Source organism: Maniola jurtina, chromosome 5, assembly GCF_905333055.1.
Source record: "Maniola jurtina chromosome 5, ilManJurt1.1, whole genome shotgun sequence".
NCBI lineage: Eukaryota > Metazoa > Arthropoda > Insecta > Lepidoptera > Nymphalidae > Maniola > Maniola jurtina.
The window spans coordinates 7,143,059-7,158,381 of record NC_060033.1 but is presented as its reverse complement, the minus strand read 5'-3'; the positions used below and the strand labels follow the sequence as shown (position 1 = coordinate 7,158,381).

Below are 15,323 nucleotides of genomic sequence, written 5' to 3'. Positions count from 1 at the left end.
ATTTAAATTAAGTAGGTACCTCTGAATTACCATTTTGAAATCAGTTAAAAATAAAATAGCAGCGATCAAATATTATAAACTTATAATTATGTTGCCAGTAAGTATATAAATTAGTTTAATTTCGAGGCGTTAAAACACTTTATGTAATACGCAAACCTCTCAGACCTTGTTTCGCCTTTTGACTTTGGAGATCTTTAGAGAAAATCTTTCTAGAAAAAACTGCATTCCAGTTCTAAGATATACGGGTCCGCATTGCCGTATTTTACGCTCCAAATCCTCTCATTAGAGGGGCCTTGGCTTAGCGTTAATAGGCTGAAAATAAATCACTTTAACCGTTTAAAAATATGTCTGCTATCTGATGTTGGGATTCCGAGGATTTTTTGTACCCATATAACGCATTTACAAGGAAGTACCACAAGCATACATTTCGGTAAAAAGTCAACACAGACAAATCTGAAGGATACAACATGCAACATGCGTAATGCACCGGCTGCCCTTCCACTAATAAAGAAGCAAAAACCGACCAAGTGCGAGTCAGACTCACGCACCGAGGGTTCCGTACTCCGGGTGTTGCATTGCTCCATGGGTGTTGCACCGTATTGATTTTTTTTACGATTAAAGATTAGCTCATAGAGAAAATTTATAACAATGAGTACAGTGACCCTCATTTGCTTTAGGACCTCTATATTTTCTGAAAGACCTTGTTTATGACGCATACCTTCTCCAGTGCCAATAACAGTATGAACGAGGAGCACGATGATCGCCAGGCACCGTTGCCCCTCCGACATCGCTGTCGTGGGTTCGACACCTGAAATAAAAACACATTTGTAAGACCTACTCGATGGCTTTGACGACCTTACTTTCGCATTAATAAACGCTGGAGTCTTTTTAACCCCGGACCCAAAAACAGGGGTGTTATAAGTTTACCGTGTGTATCTGTGTATCTGTCTGTGACATCGTAGCTCTTAAACTAATGAACCGATTTTAATTTAGTTTTTTTGTTTGAAAGGTGGATTAATTGCGAGTGTTCTTAGCTATAATCCAAGAAAATCGGTTCAGCCGTTTGAAAGTTATCAGCTCTTTTCTAGTTAGTGTAATCTTCACTTGTCGGGGGTGTTACAAATTTTTAAGAGGATACTTGTCAACAAGCCCCCGTCGATTTCCTACGTATGATATTATTGTTCTTATCTCTATTTGCCCTGGTTCGTGCATTCTCGGTTCCTAGATCGGTACATTTGTGATATCCAATTCAAATTGCTGTGATTGGCTGAATTTACCATGTTCTTGCTGCGACAGTGAGTTTGAGCCACTAGCGGAACAATGTTAGCCGGTCAGAAATGATTGCAATTAGTCAACCTGTTTGACGTCCGTGTTCTGTTTTCGATTACAAAAAAGCAAAAATTGTTGTTGCAATCATCAATTTTAGCAAATAGTGAAAGAGAGTCGGCCAATCAGAGGTCACAACTACCGCCACACTTTCTGTCAAACTTTGGCAGTAGGCCTGCCGAGTAATGAAAACAAATTTTTCATTCTGTCTAGGTGTAGGGTAGGTGTAGGGTTGCCACCTGCCTCTTTTAGATTTACAGGCTACCACCATCAAAAATACGGGGTTTAGATTTGTTTACGGGAGACATTGTTTCTTATATATTGTTGTATTATTGTATTGTTTATTATTGTATTTGAAGAAATAGGCGGTGGTTCTCTCTGAAAGCTTATTTAGATATTTCAGTTTATTTGTATGTTTTGTATTTTTTCTCTGTATGTTGCCGGGTCTTGATCGGTGAACTGTGTTTGCAATGTGGTTTTAAATAAAAGATTATTTATTTATTTCAATAGCTTTTAAAAACTCTTCATTTTGTAAAACAAAATGCATGTTAACTTAAAATTACATTTAACTTGTAATTCCACCTTCAAAGTATCAATACCATGGCCGTAGCCAGGAATTGATTTCGGATTGATTTATCAGGGCCGGAACTGAATCCTGTCATGAGGAAAAATACGTTCGCTCAACTTTATGGGCTAATTACCTGGTTAGTTGAATTTCGCCTTTCAATTTGATAGTGGAATAAAATACAACAATGAAAAAGCGCAGCGCAGTGAGCGTAAGTGTTTTTGGTTCAATACAGAAAAAAATAAGTGAAAGGGAAACGAGTTTAGCCATAGCAAGATACTTCTTTACCAAAATTTTGATACTTACTATTCAGAGGTAACTTGCACCCCAGAAACGAACATAAGCTTTTTATCCCGGAAAATCCCCCACGGAATTTTTAAAAACCTAAATTCATGCAGACGAAATTGCGGGGCATACACCAAGTAATACAAATTCAAAACGCGAGTGAAGCGAGCGCGAAATGTTTGATATATTTCCAAAAAAAATTGGTAAGCAAATGCAAGAAATAGTGTAAGTATTATTTTAGGTTTAGGTTTTTGACGGTCTCCCAGACGCAGTGGCCATTTCTAAATTTCTGGTCTGGTGGGAGGCTTGGGTCATGGCTAGTTATATGGTTAGTATGGCCCTACCGGCCAAGAAATTAGACTGCACTATTACCACTAGGAGAGATTAAAGTCAAGGGCTAACTTGTATAAAAAAAGGCTTAGATCCTAAAACCAACCTCCGCCTCTTTGGCTACGGCCATGATCAAAATCGAGTGGGTTTCGGCTACGCAGGTATTATTCTACGCATTGTCGCACAAGGAAAATATGTATTCTTTCTACTGGACATAACGTCAGCGTTTGGTTTCGCAAGCCAGCCCGGCTGAATTTGTAAAAAACCGGCCAAGTGCGAGTCAGACTCACGCACCGAGGGTTCCGTATTCGGGTATTTTTTTTCGACATTTTACACAAGAAATCAAAACTGTTATGCATTAAAAAAAATATGCATAAAAATAAATAAAAATCTGTCTTAGAATGTACTGGTAAAGTCCTTTCATATAATAACCCACTTGATTTAATATTTAGTTACTTTGAAAATTGAAAATACTAATATTTGTTCATGAACACATGACAGACGAAGAGACGGACAGATGGACAGATGGACAGACAGACAGACGGACAGACGGAAAGACAGACAGACGGACAGACAGACAGACAGCGAATTGATCCTATTTCCTTTTTGCTTTTGAGGTACGGAACCCTAAAAATATTTAGTTTTATTTGCCTCATATTTTATTTTCATAATTACGGGTTTCTGTATCCTGAAATACCAACCAGTAACCAGTAAAATACGGGGCCTCTGGCAACCCTACTCGGAAATCACTGTCACATTCAAGTTAATGTCAAATATTTTGTTTTCGATTACAGAAAGCTGCATCAATCATTATTAAAATATTTTATTTGTTGTGATTGGCTGAATTTTTGAGTTTCAGCCAATAAACAGACTGTTTGCCAATTAAACGTCATAACAATATAAATGCCAGAAAGTTTAACCAAATAAAACAAACTTAATGAGAACTTAGTGAGAATGCAAACGGCACACAATTTATAATACATATTATGTTAGTCGTATATAATAGATATTATAGTAGTCGTTCACTTTGGTAATAGTCAGATTGTCATCAGTAAAGTTGATATTGGTTGATGTATCGTAAATTAGGTATTGTTTCGGTGACAAATATTTTTATAATCTATTTATCTTTGAACAGAATGGAATAGAATGAAATGGAATGGAATACAATGATTAATTTTTATTCCTGTAAACTTTTAGGTAAACTTCAAAGTGTTTTTGAATGGTCAGAAAAATTTACCACTGGTTCGGAATGCCGTTCCTACGTTTCTAGGGTTTCGTACCTCAAAACGAAAAACAGAACTCTTATAGGATCACTTTGTTGTCTATCTCTCTGTCTGTCGAGTGTGTCAAGAAAACCTCTAGGGTACTTCCCGTTGACTCAAAACCATGAAATTTGGCAGGTAACCTAACTGCGTAATTTTGGCTAGTTTTTTTAATCGATAAAGAAAGTTTGCGACATTGTTCAATAAAAAATTTGGATTCCAACTCCTCAATCCTGATGTTGCAGGGGACCTGACTACTAAAGCTAATGGGATTTAAAAAGTGTCGATTATTAATTGATATTGAAGGTATCTATACCAAGTAAATACTTTGTCGTTGACCTCAACCCTGATGCTGTAAGAAATTGCATTCCTAAATCCTGGTGATCCCTCGGGATTTGAAAAGGATCATCCGTTTAAATGTTCTTACGTGATACAGAAACAAGTTGCATCCCGGGGACGGGCTATTACGGAGAGGCAACTTTTGTTCTGGGAAATGAAAGGATCGGGATTTTCAAAAACCTAAATCCACGCGAGCAAAGCTGTGGGCATTAGCTAGTTGTAAATATATTTAAAAGCTACTATAAGATAATAAATAAGGTACTTATTTCCTTATATTTTTATTGTATGGCAGCGCGCGGTTTTAAATTATAAATTGCACGTCCTGTTCTGTAATACATTTTTTTCTCAATATCTATCGCTTTATCTCATAGCAAGAGTCCGTAAGACATAATACAGTGAATATAGGCAAAATATACAATTTTTGCAGTTTCCACGTCAGTACCTGTCGAATTTTTCTAACAGTGTAAGCAGAGTTGAGTTTACCATCAAGTGTTGATATGTGGGTGTTCCATAGAAGCTTTGCATCTAACGTTATACCGAGAAACACGGGGTTCTCCTTTATTTTCAACATATGATTATTAATCAATGAATTTATGTCATTTAAGGTCCTGGTATTGGGCAGTGTGAATTGAACACACTTAGATTTCTTTGCATTTGGAATTGATTTGGAAGTAAATTGTTAGCAATAAATCAGAGAGTGACCTGTGATATGGCATTACATATAGTATACATTGTCAAAAATTATAATATTAAAGCTGTGCGTATTGCGTGAGGAATTGCGTATTGCGTGAGGAATAGGTGCAACTTGCAGGGTTTGATGCATGCGCTATTGCCAGCAAACATGAGACATATTTTTATCTACAGGCAACGTCTGAGTAGGTAACGCATACGTCTAACGCAAGTTCAAATGTACCAGTGTATTTAGTTAGACCTATCGACAAGTTTAGAGTCGGGTGTAGTTTAAATGTGGCCCGTGTGTTTAGACCAGTTTAGACTGTCAGTTCCGCCCCCCGTCACCGTCGGGGGTTGGTCATCCCCCGCACCTCACCACCCCTCTTGCAGAAATCGAGACAGCACGAAATTTTCAAGATTTCTGGGTGTAATTTCTGGTTTTCGTAGTTCCAACATAATTATAACAATATAAAATATATAACGATAATTTTTTTACTGCATGATATTCATTAAATTTTCTAGGTCTGTGGTTTTTCCAAATTTCATTAAATTGCTTCGTTGTCTAGAAAAACGAGCACAAAGTTAGGCCTTTTTTTAAAGAAAAATACAAATCTTTGAACCCCTGTAATTTTAAAACTACATATTTTTAGAAAAATCTAAAACACCACAGACACAGATATTAGTTTCTAGACTATGTCTGCAAAATTTCATGGACTTTGGTTGCTTAATATTCAAATGAAATGGGAACTACGATTGTATGGAGTAAGTGACGGAGAGAGCTCTGTTAATTTACACTTGTTCGGAAATATATTATGTGGTATCCATTCCTACAGCAATAAGCATAGATTATACAAAACAAATTGTAGTCGTAAACAGAGAATTTCAGGCGATCTTAATCAGCTTTGAGAGACAATACACCAAGGAACTTGATAAATTAATCTTCTTATTGGCGAAACAAGATGAATTGGGATTAATTATATGTAGACGTTTTATTAAAGACAAGCTGACTTGCCCTGGCTTTGCACGAGTAAGCAAGCCCCTTTTATTGCCTACCTATGTTTCTATATAGGTACTATTAGCTGATGCCCGCGACTTCGTCCGCGTGGATTTAGGTTTTTTGATATCCCCGTGGGAACTCTTTAATTTTTCGGGACAAAAGTAGCCTATGTGCTAATCCAAGATATCACCTATCTCAATTCCAAATTTCAGCCAAATCCGTCTAGTAGTTTTTGCGTGAACGAGTAACAGACAGACACACACACATACACACAAACTTTCGCCTTTATAATATTAGTGTGATTATATTGTATACTAGCTGACGCCCGCGACTTTGCCCGCGTGGATTTAGGTTTTTTGATATCCCCGTGGGAACTCTTTAATTTTCCGGAATAAAAAGTAGCCTATGTGCTACGAGATGTATAAGAGAAGTGGTAAAGTAAGTGGTAAGTAAGTGGTAGTGGTGGTTTACCACTTCTCTTCCTCAATTTCTTAACTCGACAACTGACATACAATGAAAACTTGCACCCTGGAGACATAGGATAGTTTTACCTCATTAATACAAACGGTTCCCGCGGAATTTGTATAAAAACTAAATCACTGACGAAGTCGCGAGCATAAGCCAGTATGTTTAAATTAAAACAATTTAAGTACAATTAAATGTTTTAATTGATGATGGTGAAAACCGCATTGAAATCCACAAAGTTAACTATTTAAGTTATTTACGCCATTATCGTCTATTGCAGATGGTGTATCAATTTATAAATTCGTTAAATTAATTAACTGTTATCGATATTCAGTGTCCTGAATATAATATTCATCAATATTGCGGCGATACTAACAGAAACCCATGTTATAATAATCTCATAATAATAAGTATGTTTTATAATAATGAAGGTTGTTGATTTTTATTTTTTTTTTTTACGTAAAAACTAAAAAAAAACAAAAGTTCTAATTTCAAAAGCAATCTTGATTTGGAAACTTTTGAATTCAAAGATGAATAGATAAAATATGTTTTTGTTTACCTACATAGTATCTAAAAAATCACAGTACCTTTATATGTCCTAATGATTAATATATATATATGTATACACAGTTTTAGTAGGGATTAAATAATGAAGATGAATAACCCTTATCGAATTTAATTATGTAAAATTGATGAATATCAGCGTTTCCTAACCATCATTATTAATTTCAATACCACTTACTGCCACGTGATGGCTTCGTAGTATCAATATCATAGGGATGTGTCTACCTAATATGCCTATATTAATTGAACAATAATTACATACAAAGGCAATATTCATTAAAGGAGGTGAATTTATTTTGTAAAATAAATCTTGCGATCTAAAAATACAATTGCTTATCGTTTTTTAATAATCCTCATTTATTGGATGGATAAAAAATAAAAACCAGCCAAGTGCGAGTCAGAGTCGCGCACTGAGGGTTCCGTACTCGGGTATTTTTTCCAACATTTTGCACGATAAATCAAAAACTATTATACATAAAAATAAATAAAAATCTGTTTTAGAATGTACAGGTAAAGCCCTTTCATATGATATCCCATTTGGTACAGTTATCTTACTTTGAAAATTAAAACCCATTTTAATTTTTTTTTAAATGATATAACCACAAATTCGGTGTTTTCAGATTTATTCCTGTACTTGTGCTATAAGACCTACCTACCTGCCAAATTTCATAATCTAGGTCAACGGGAAGTACCCTATAGGTTTCTTGTCAGACACGACGAACAGACAGACAGACAGACACATAACAAAGTGATCCTACAGGGGTTCCGTTTTTCCTTTTGAGGGACGGAACCCTAAAAAGAAGTAGACACACAACTATTTCATTAAATATTTATTTCACTACAAAAATCACAATAATATTTTCATTCCTTCGTTCTCCTAGCGTTTGATGGCTTCTCTGAGTAACTGCACAGTCCTCTATGTATGAGTAGGTACAAAATTATTGATGTAATAGTTTCCTGTTTATTTTAGATATAAAAAAATAAAAATAAAATTGAAAACAAAAAAGTACTTAGTTCCCTTTATTCTAAAATAAATAAATCTCAAATAACACAAAGCATGTTAATTAAGTAGCTACATTGAGACGAAGGTAGGACAGGACTAACATACAATGGATTAACATATTTTCTCTTTACAGGAATGATACTAATTTTGCTTCTTTAAACAATACACAAAGTGAAGTTGCGAAAGAATAGCCAGAACAAAAGCAACCTTAATGTTTTCATCGTTCTTTATACCTATTTCTAACCAGAACAATAATTGTTGGTAGCAAATGTCGATGTAATGCAGGGCAAACAAAAAAATCAAGTCAAGTGCGAGTCAAGAGCAACCGCCGAGTTTCTTGCTGGTTCTTCTCGGTAGGAATGGCATTCCGAACCAGTGGTAGATTTTTTTGACGATTCAAAAGCACTTGTAAAAGTTTAATTGAATAAAAACATTTTGAAGTTAGAATTTTGTTTTCTTAATTCCATGGCGATCATTTTGAAATTCTTATCATTTGTTGTTATAGCGACAATAAAAAATACACATTCCGTTCAAGTCTCTACGTATTACAGTTCACGAGATACAGCCCACTGACAGACAGACGGATTGTTGGACGGATGGATAGCGGAGGCTTAGGAACTTAGTAATAGAGCCCCGTTAGTACCCTTCGGGAATGGTATCCTACAAAGAATAATATTGTATACAAAAATTTAGAAAACGGAGTGAGAGGGCTTGTTCTTCTTAACACAAATTTAATAAAGTACTTACATTATAATTCAATGGCTAGGATATAGCCAGCCCACATATTTGTACACATTTACTTAGGTAATAAGCTCTTATGTAAGTATTCATTGTTCGAAATCAAACTTTAATAAACTAATCTAAATATATATTACAAAAGGAAAGTACCTATATTTAGATAAGTTTGAACTAGTTTGAACAAACTCTCTGAAAGTCAAGCTCAAATTACTGGACGGATCGGAGTAAAATTTGGCATGCAGATAGTTATTATGATGTAGACATCCGATGAGAAAACATTTTTGAAAATTCAACCCCTAAGGTGTAAAATAGTTGTTTGAAATTTGGTTATCCAGTCGCGAGCAAAAGCTAGTAAGTACTTTAATAAAATAAATCCTAACTGTATAAATTTTAACTTACTCAAACTTAATTACCCACTACAAAATTGAGAAATAAATTGATCATTTAACAGGATTAGGTTCATTTACATATTAAGTACTTATATAGATACCATCTAATTAGTTAGCAATCAATTTGGTTAATTAACGTCTCTGCAATATCTAATTAACCATTAGATTGAATAATTTGATAATGGTTTCTAAATAATATCGAATATTATTGATAACACTGAATATTATAATTGAGGTTGAAACGGAATGAGACGATTTATTGGTTTCACTTTCGATGACTTAGCTAAGAATAAAAACTGACTGACTGATATTATATTATCAACGTAGGTACTTACAACTCAAACCCATTATTTACAAGTAATTATAACAACATAACAAGCATATAATATACCTATAGGTCAAACATATAACCCTCCTTTTAGCATTGCTGCATCCAGATAATTAGATGCTCAATGCCAAAAACTGACCTATTAAGCTTGATAAAATAAACAAAACACATCCCGGGGAAGGACATAGGCTACTTTTTATCCTGGAAAATCGAAGAGTTCCTACAGTATTAAAAAAGAAACGAAATCCACGCGGGCGAAGCCGCGGGCATCCTCTAGTGTGTTTATAATTCACGACCTCTAGCAACAACGAATAAGAAGAAGCCGGGAGAGAAAAAGCTTGTAAAATAAACTTAGTTTAATAAGTTTATTTTCCTAGCTTATATCAGTCTGTGCAACTTACATCAGTCTTCCTAATTAATGCGAGCAATGTTTTAATTACTACATCTTTGTGGTCTTTAAAGAAAACTTTGTTTTAAAGAAGTACTTAGCTACTTTTTTGTTATTTTCCACAATGGAACATCTAAATTCTGTAGCATACCAAGTTTTCTTGTATTTATAATTAGAGCTATTAATTCTACTTGTTATTGTATTGTTTATACTTGTAATTTCACCTCACAATTTCTATTTGCTGTTATTACTAAGTTTCTTCGAACGAAGTCGATTAGAGTGAAGAATTTCAATATTCAATGAGTGATTTTAACAAACTTTCCCTTATTTATTATTATAACAAAACTTTTCCTGGAAATTTTCTTCTCTATGATATAAAAAAGTTGTCTTGACTGCTGATTTATTAATGCACAGCTTTCAACTGGGATAATAAACTTGAAATTTTGACAGTAAGTTACTAACAAGTGTAAATTAAAAATTTATAACACCCCCGACAAGTGAAGGTTACAGTAACTAGAAAAGAGCTGATAACTTTCAAACGGCTGAACCGATTTTCTTGGATTATAGCTAAGAACACTCTCGATCAACTTACGTTTCAAAAAAAAAATACTAAATTAAAATCGGTTCATTAGTTTAGGCGCTACGGTGCCACAGACAGATACACAGATACACAGACACACAGATACACACGTCAAACTTATAACACCCCTCTTTTTGGGTCGGAGGTTAAAAAAAGGTTTTTTTAACTCCTCTCCTAAGTGTGTTAAATAAGGAATGGAAGTTTGTATGCAAGTCTGTTATTTTTCAATTTACCTATATCCACGAAAATCACGTCATGGTTCAGGATTTTTGGCAATTCCATTCAAAACAATTCCATTGCAAAATCCATTGGTAGCGACGTACCACCAAGTGATTTAGCGTTCCGGTACGCAGAAACCAAATTAGGGCTGTGGGTTTAACTGCCATATCTATCAATTCCAAGTTTGACCACTTCCATCTCAAACACCATCGTAACTTATCACCAGGTAAGATCGTAGTGAAGAGCTAACTTAGTTATCAAACAAAAAAGTGTTCTTTGTTGAAAAAAAAAAACATTTTTACAAAGCCTACTCGAGAGCGAAAAACATTTTCAATTGAAAACTTTGTACAAAAGAAAGACAGAACTGTTCACAAAGAAAAATGTTTAAAGTGGCTCCCTATAGAAACATTGACTTTACGTACCTATAGTACGCGACAGGTCGAGATGGCAATCGGGGTGGGGATGCCCCGCACACCCGCACAGCCCCAAATCTTACCCGGTGCAGGATAGTAGTGATTTACATACTCTTTGCGGGATAGCGCGAGTGACGTGCGGGTGTGCGGGGCGTCGCTCCGCCTCATACAACGATTGCCATCTAGACCTACTTACAACTTTCTGGTACAAATAAAATATAAAAAATATGTAAAAGGAAAAGCTGACTGACTGACTGACTGACTGATTGACTGACTTATCTATAAACGCACAGCTCAAATTACTGGACGAATCGGGCTGAAATTGGCATGCAGATAGCTAGTTATGTAATAAATCGGAAGGGGTCACAATCCTCAACAATGAGAAATATCACGCAGAAATTTCATCAGTTTAATTGTCAAACGGCTGAGTTCAGAAAACTAGATACACCTTTTAATTACATAATAGTATCGTAAAAATAATTCTATCCTGAAATATCTTATAAAAAACAATAATAAATCAGGCGAATAACACAATGTTATATATCACGCCAATGAAAAAAGTTGAGATTTTTTGTACGTATCATGTTGATTTGGAACAGTTTGCGTCGTGTCTCTCCATCCTACGTGACATTCGCGACATAAATCGAGCCCAGCAAACCTGAAAGCGATAAATCTAGAATGGAAGAAAATAAAGGTTTCTACTACTTTTTTTTTATTCAGACACAAGTCAGCCCTTGACTGCAATCTCACCTGGTGGTAAGTGATTATGCAGTCTAAGATGGAAGCGTGCTAACCTGGAAGGGGTATCGTAGTTTTCATTAAACTCATACTCCTTTGGTTTCTACGCGGCATAGTACCGGAACGCTAAATCGCTTGGCGGCACGGCTTAGCCGGTAGGGTGGTAGCTAACCACGGCCGAAGTCTCCCACCAGACAAAATAGACTTTAGTATAGAATAGAAATATTTTTATTCGAGTAAAATACTTTACTTTGGCTAATTCGCACTTCTCTATCTCTACACGCCAACCCCGTCTATCTCTGAGAGGAGACCTGTGCTAAGTAGTGGGCCGGTGATGGATTGGTGATAATGAAACTCTTACAAGTAATTTTGAATCGTGTACTTTTCTAGTGTAGTGGTCTAATAAGTGGGAGGTCCTGGGTTCGATAATTATATCAGTTGGGACAATTTGGAAATTTATACTCCAAATTGGCTGAGGTCTAGTTTGGTACAGTGGCTTGTTACCTGTTAGAGATGTGTGGATTAGCGATTTAGCGTTTCAGTAAGACATTTCGATAGGGGCTGTAGGTAATACAGCTGCCATAACCAGTGTAGGTTACCCTGGTTCGATCTTAGACAACATTATCACTTACCACCAGGTGACTTGATGACTTGCAAACAAAAAAACGATGATTGCATAAGAACGACCCGTAAGAACGCAGTTGTCAATATTATAAGACGATATATCTGTCATGGTTCCTCAAAACAATATAGGGACAGACGGACAGAGGGACCAATGAATTCGTACAAGAGTTCCTTTTTACCCACTTTAGTACGGCTCCCTCGATAGGCTAATTTGGGTGATGTCTTTTATCCAACTAAAGTTTTAGTCTCACTGACGGCCGCAATGCCGCAGCTGCCGAAATAACATCCTGTATTATCATTCGCTCTCGCATTTCGTTCGCTAATTTCATTTCCAAAAACCTTTCCATCTGAAACAACAAAGTTTTTAAGGCCTCCTAAGTATATTTGACACGTATTCGGTGAAAATTTCATTAAAATTTAAATACGTCTGCGACTGAAATTTCAGCGATATATAAAACTTGAAATGTTTGGAGCGCAGTTGAAAAATACAATTTCAAGAGACGACACTATAATTAAATATGAGATTTGCAAATATATTTTTATGTCAACAGTATTATATGAACCGTGAATCTCTGAATTAATTTATAAAAATCGCTCATATTATGTTCTGAGGTAGGTATACCTAACTACCTGCTCGTATGATGGTGGCCTTCAGGTTCAAAATGTTGAATTCCTAAAATGTTGAATTTGGAATTTGGAGTGGTCTTATTCAACAATTTAAACCTCTCGAGCCTGTCTCAAGTAGTGATAATGTTTTCACACTAATATTATAAACTAATATTATAAAGGAGAAAGTTTGTATGTGTGTTTGTGTGTGTGTGTGTTTATGTTTGTTACTCCTTCACGCAAAAACTACTGGACGAATTGGGCTGAAATTTAGAATGGCAATAGATTATACCCTGGATTAGCACATAGGCTACTTTTTATTCCGGAAAATCAAAGAGTTCCCACGGAAATTTTAAAAAACCTACATCCACGCGAACGAAGTCGCGGGTATCAGCTAGTGGTACATAAATATCAGTGATAATTTTGTTAGTGGTTATTATCAGGACATACCGGGACAGCTTAACCTTAACATGGACAGCATACCGCAGAAATAAACACAACTTAACGCAATGCCTAAAATTTTCCAATTAAGTTATCCGAATCTCCCAGGATTACTTATTTATTTGGGGTTACCTCAACACTTAGAGGCTTATTTTCGAATCACGGCCACCATTCGTCACGTAAACAAGGGCCTCATATTTCAACATAAATCTTATTTAAACCCGGCTAGTTTACTCAACAAAGACCCGCCTTGAGTTACAATTTCAGACTGTTTCGGGTGATTTTAGTCACGATAATGTATTGCGGAACCCGACTCGATCTTTATTAGACTGCCTGTAAAGATTTACGCTCACATAAGCTGATCGCACATTAGACAAGAGGTGTTGTGACTGAAATTACAAAATACTTCAAAATATAATTCGCTGTGTTGGTCTCGATGAGGTTTTGGGTTTAATTTAATTCATTTTAATTTTTAAATAGTATTTTTTTTTAGTTTTGAGTTTATTTTAAGTATAGGATTGTCAAATTACTATTATATCTAATTTTTCCATTAAAAATATTATGTTAATTTTGTAAGTATAATATAACTATCGACCCGCCCTGGTTTCGCATGCGATGTAGATACTAAAGTGGTGTCAGTGTGGTTATTTTGTAATATTTCTAAAAGGATGAGACAGCATTTTCGATGAAAGGTCTCAGTTGACTTAATTTCTTCAAACATCTAGAACAATTACCTAACGTGATATTTCAACAAATTAACAAAAAAAAAACTTATACGTTTAAACCTTCCTCTTGAATCGTTTTAAAATTCCATTCGGTTCGTAGTGCGTTGCGGTGTGTTTAATAAACGCTTCGCTTTCTATCATCTAAACTCTTATCTCTTACAGCCACTTAGGGCCGTAAGATCATCCGTAGTTTAAACCGCGCGAGAGAGTTTAATCTCCTGTCATCGATTATTTCGTGAGATCAATAATTGTAGTTAATCGAAAGAGTTTTAGAGATTTAGCTTTTTTGAGATAGAGCGCGGTAAGAAATAGATCTAACCCGGCGTAGTTTTTAGGTTCCAAATCGTCAATTTTCCAAGTTGTTCTATTGAAAACTAGTTTTGAGCTCTGTTTAAGTGTTGTTTACTACCTATCTACTAATTTTATAAACGCGAAAGTTAGTAGGTATGCATGGATGTTTGTTACTTTTTCACGCAAAAACTACTGGACGGATTTGGCTGAAATTGAGATATATTATACCCTGGATTAACACATAGGCTGCTTTTCATCCCGGAAAATCAATAAGGTTACACGGGATTTTTAAAACTTTTATCCACGGAGACGAAGTCGTGGGCATCAGCTAGTATTAGTATATTTGTCATATTTTTAACCCCCAACCCAAAAAGAGGGGTGTTATAATGTTGACGTGTGTATCTGTGTATCTGTCTGTGGCATCGTAGCTCCTAAACTAATGAACCGATTTTAATTTTTTTTTTTTTGTTTGAAAGTTGGCTTGATCAAGAGTGTTCTTACCAATAATCCAAGAAAATCGGTTCAGCCGTTTGAAAGTTATCAGCTCTTTTCTAGTTACTGTAACCTTCAGTATTGTCGGGGGTGTTATAAATTTTTAATTTACACTTGTTAAGCAATTATTTTATAATTTCTAAGGAGTTTACAGATAGATACGCAGTACAAAGTTATAATTTAACTAACAATGCTTGTAGACCTCGGTTCATTAGATTTTACTTTTTATGATGCACACAAGTGGCCGTTCATCTTTATTAACTTTTCCTATACAAAGTGGATTTATGGTTGTTTACTTAAATAGCCGTTGAAAGAGGTAATAAGTCTTTGTGCCATGTTTTATCGGCGGTTACGTTTCTGCAAGCTCATGAAAGAAGGTTTATACATTACGTTACCTTTGGGAGCTTTGTAATAACGCGAAATTGTGGCTCTATAATAGCACTTTTATTGTGCCTTTTTACGCTTCCTTTTTAAAAGCTTTTTATTAGTTTGACTTATTTGTTCCGTCGAAATTAGTAACTGGCTTTTCGGCTAGCTTCAATT

At 35.4% G+C, this 15,323-nt stretch overlaps 1 protein-coding gene across 1 annotated transcript in view; it reads right to left on the bottom strand.

Moving 5' to 3' along the window:
- Nucleotides 1-15,323, bottom strand: part of LOC123865280 (hemicentin-2-like) — a 161,869-nt gene that overhangs the window by 60,245 nt on the left and 86,301 nt on the right. Inside the window, exon 2 of the mRNA XM_045906231.1 lies at nucleotides 719-808. Coding sequence (XP_045762187.1) covers nucleotides 719-788 — 70 coding nt within the window. The 5' untranslated portion in view covers nucleotides 789-808. The remainder of the gene's footprint in view (nucleotides 1-718; nucleotides 809-15,323) is intronic.